This window comes from Vigna angularis, chromosome 1 (genome assembly GCF_016808095.1).
Source record: "Vigna angularis cultivar LongXiaoDou No.4 chromosome 1, ASM1680809v1, whole genome shotgun sequence".
Taxonomy (NCBI): Eukaryota; Viridiplantae; Streptophyta; class Magnoliopsida; order Fabales; family Fabaceae; genus Vigna; species Vigna angularis.
The window spans coordinates 19,343,446-19,345,384 of record NC_068970.1 but is presented as its reverse complement, the minus strand read 5'-3'; the positions used below and the strand labels follow the sequence as shown (position 1 = coordinate 19,345,384).

Below are 1,939 nucleotides of genomic sequence, written 5' to 3'. Positions count from 1 at the left end.
TTTGCATTTTGAGTCACTATAACCCGACAATTGTAGATGTAGCAAATGCTGAGAAGCATTTTGAACGATACATAACAACCTGTTGAACCCAACCAATGATAAACTAAGCTCATGCAACAACATGCATGAATAATACAGAAGCTGAAATATGGAATGAAACTTAGGACAACAATATACGTCGATGTGCAGCTGAACTAGTTTTGGAACGCTATGAGGAATTGCTTATTTACATTGCTAATTTACTGCCCAATTTGGTTTTGCTGAGCATGACCAACACCTGGACTATGGCCAGGGTTTGTAGGCTTGAAACCACTTTCTGTGCCCTCAGTAAAGTGAACTTTAACATCAGGGCTTTGAACTGCTACAGTTGCTTTCATATCTTTACCTTCTGCTGCAAATTTTCGGTGACCTACACCAGGACTGCTCCCTGGTGTTGTGGGTCGAAAAGCATTTGTGTCTCCTAAACCTTCAACATCATCTTTTGATATCACGAATGAGTCAACTTTCTTATTCTCTGATGATGTAGTAGGAATAATAGCACTGGCTTTAAGAAGAGGGGATGGATTGTTGTCCAGCTCTACAGTGTCCTTTTTCGAGGAATGCTGATTCAATGGTTTTATTTGCCTGCAATGAGATACAAGGGAGCCATTGAAGGCAACTAGTGCTAGAAAAATCACAACACATTTTGGTTTGGCATGAAATGTAGCCATGACTATTGAAGAGAGAACAATCAAAGGGAAATTGAGCAATTTAGAAAAGATTTAGGAAGCAAACGTGAGAAGCTAGATGATATGACAAGTTGGGAGGATCATGGGGTATTTATAATACGTTGAATGTGTACATATTCTCAGTGAGTTGATTTGACTAATTATGTGGTGTGTATAATATTTAAATGTAGTGCTTATATATGTCAAATAGTTTTTATTCTATGGCTCCTAGCTCTAGAGTGGGTCAACATGTTCTTTGTGTACAAATAAATATAATGGGGTTGATATTAATAATTTGAACTTCACTTTGATACACTTTTGATATTCACCTCTTATTCTTCTGCCTATTATATAAATTATTAGAGCTTAATTACAACTAATTCATTAGAACCATCTATATGTTGTGCAATTATATATTGGGAAGTAGAACTGTGAAGTCTTCAAGTAGAAGAAAAATAATTTAATAAAAATATTTTATTGGGCTTATACATTTTAGCTTGTGTTTGTTTTTGGGAGTAGATTTAGGAGAGGGCATTTGAGTGAATGTGAGGAGAAAAACAGAAGTAAAATTTGAATTGTTTGGAGTAAAGAAAAGATGATGGGATTTTAAAGAAAATGAAATAAAAATTTATAAAAATTAATGAGTGATGAGATAAATGTGATAAATTAAAAAATAATTTAATTAATAAAAAGATAAGATTATTATTTTATTTTTATATATAAATTAATTTAATTTAAATTGTAGATAGTGTAAATTATATTATAAATGTGATTGATTATTTAAACTGAAAAAATTAATATTGATAAAAATATAATAAATTGAAATATGAATTTTAGATATTAAGATGAAATAAAATTTTAGGAATTAGTTTAAATAAGATTAAGTAATAATTTGACTTTAAAAAATTATTTTAAATTAAGATGTAGTAAAGGTACAAAAACAAACGCAGACACACTAGATAAGTGGAAAAGTGGAAAAGAAAAAAAAATTAAGGACAAAATGGTAATTGTGATGAGAATGAAATAATTTTTCACTTAAATCTCCTCACTCTAACGAATATCATTCTTTCTCCCACTCCACAAAAATTTTCCAAATCAGTTGATATAAACAAGACTCATCTACATTTTTTGCTAGAATTTTGCCGTACGTGTAAAAAATCAATTTATTAAGTATAGTTATTTTAGAAATATCGGACTTCCTATTATTTAATTTGTATGGTTTTTGCCAATAC

General features: G+C 30.4%; 1 protein-coding gene across 1 annotated transcript; it reads right to left on the bottom strand.

Moving 5' to 3' along the window:
• Positions 1-239: 239 nt before the first annotated feature.
• LOC128197396 (precursor of CEP9-like) lies at positions 240-710 on the bottom strand. Its single transcript, XM_052879130.1, has one exon. The coding sequence runs from the start codon at positions 708-710 to the stop codon at positions 240-242; it is 471 nt and encodes a 156-aa protein (XP_052735090.1).
• Positions 711-1,939: the final 1,229 nt, after the last annotated feature.

Bases quoted from the DNA above. Each gene is read 5' to 3' on its own strand.
- LOC128197396 (XM_052879130.1), bottom strand. From the start codon at position 710: ATGGCTACATTTCATGCCAAACCAAAATGTGTTGTGATTTTTCTAGCA.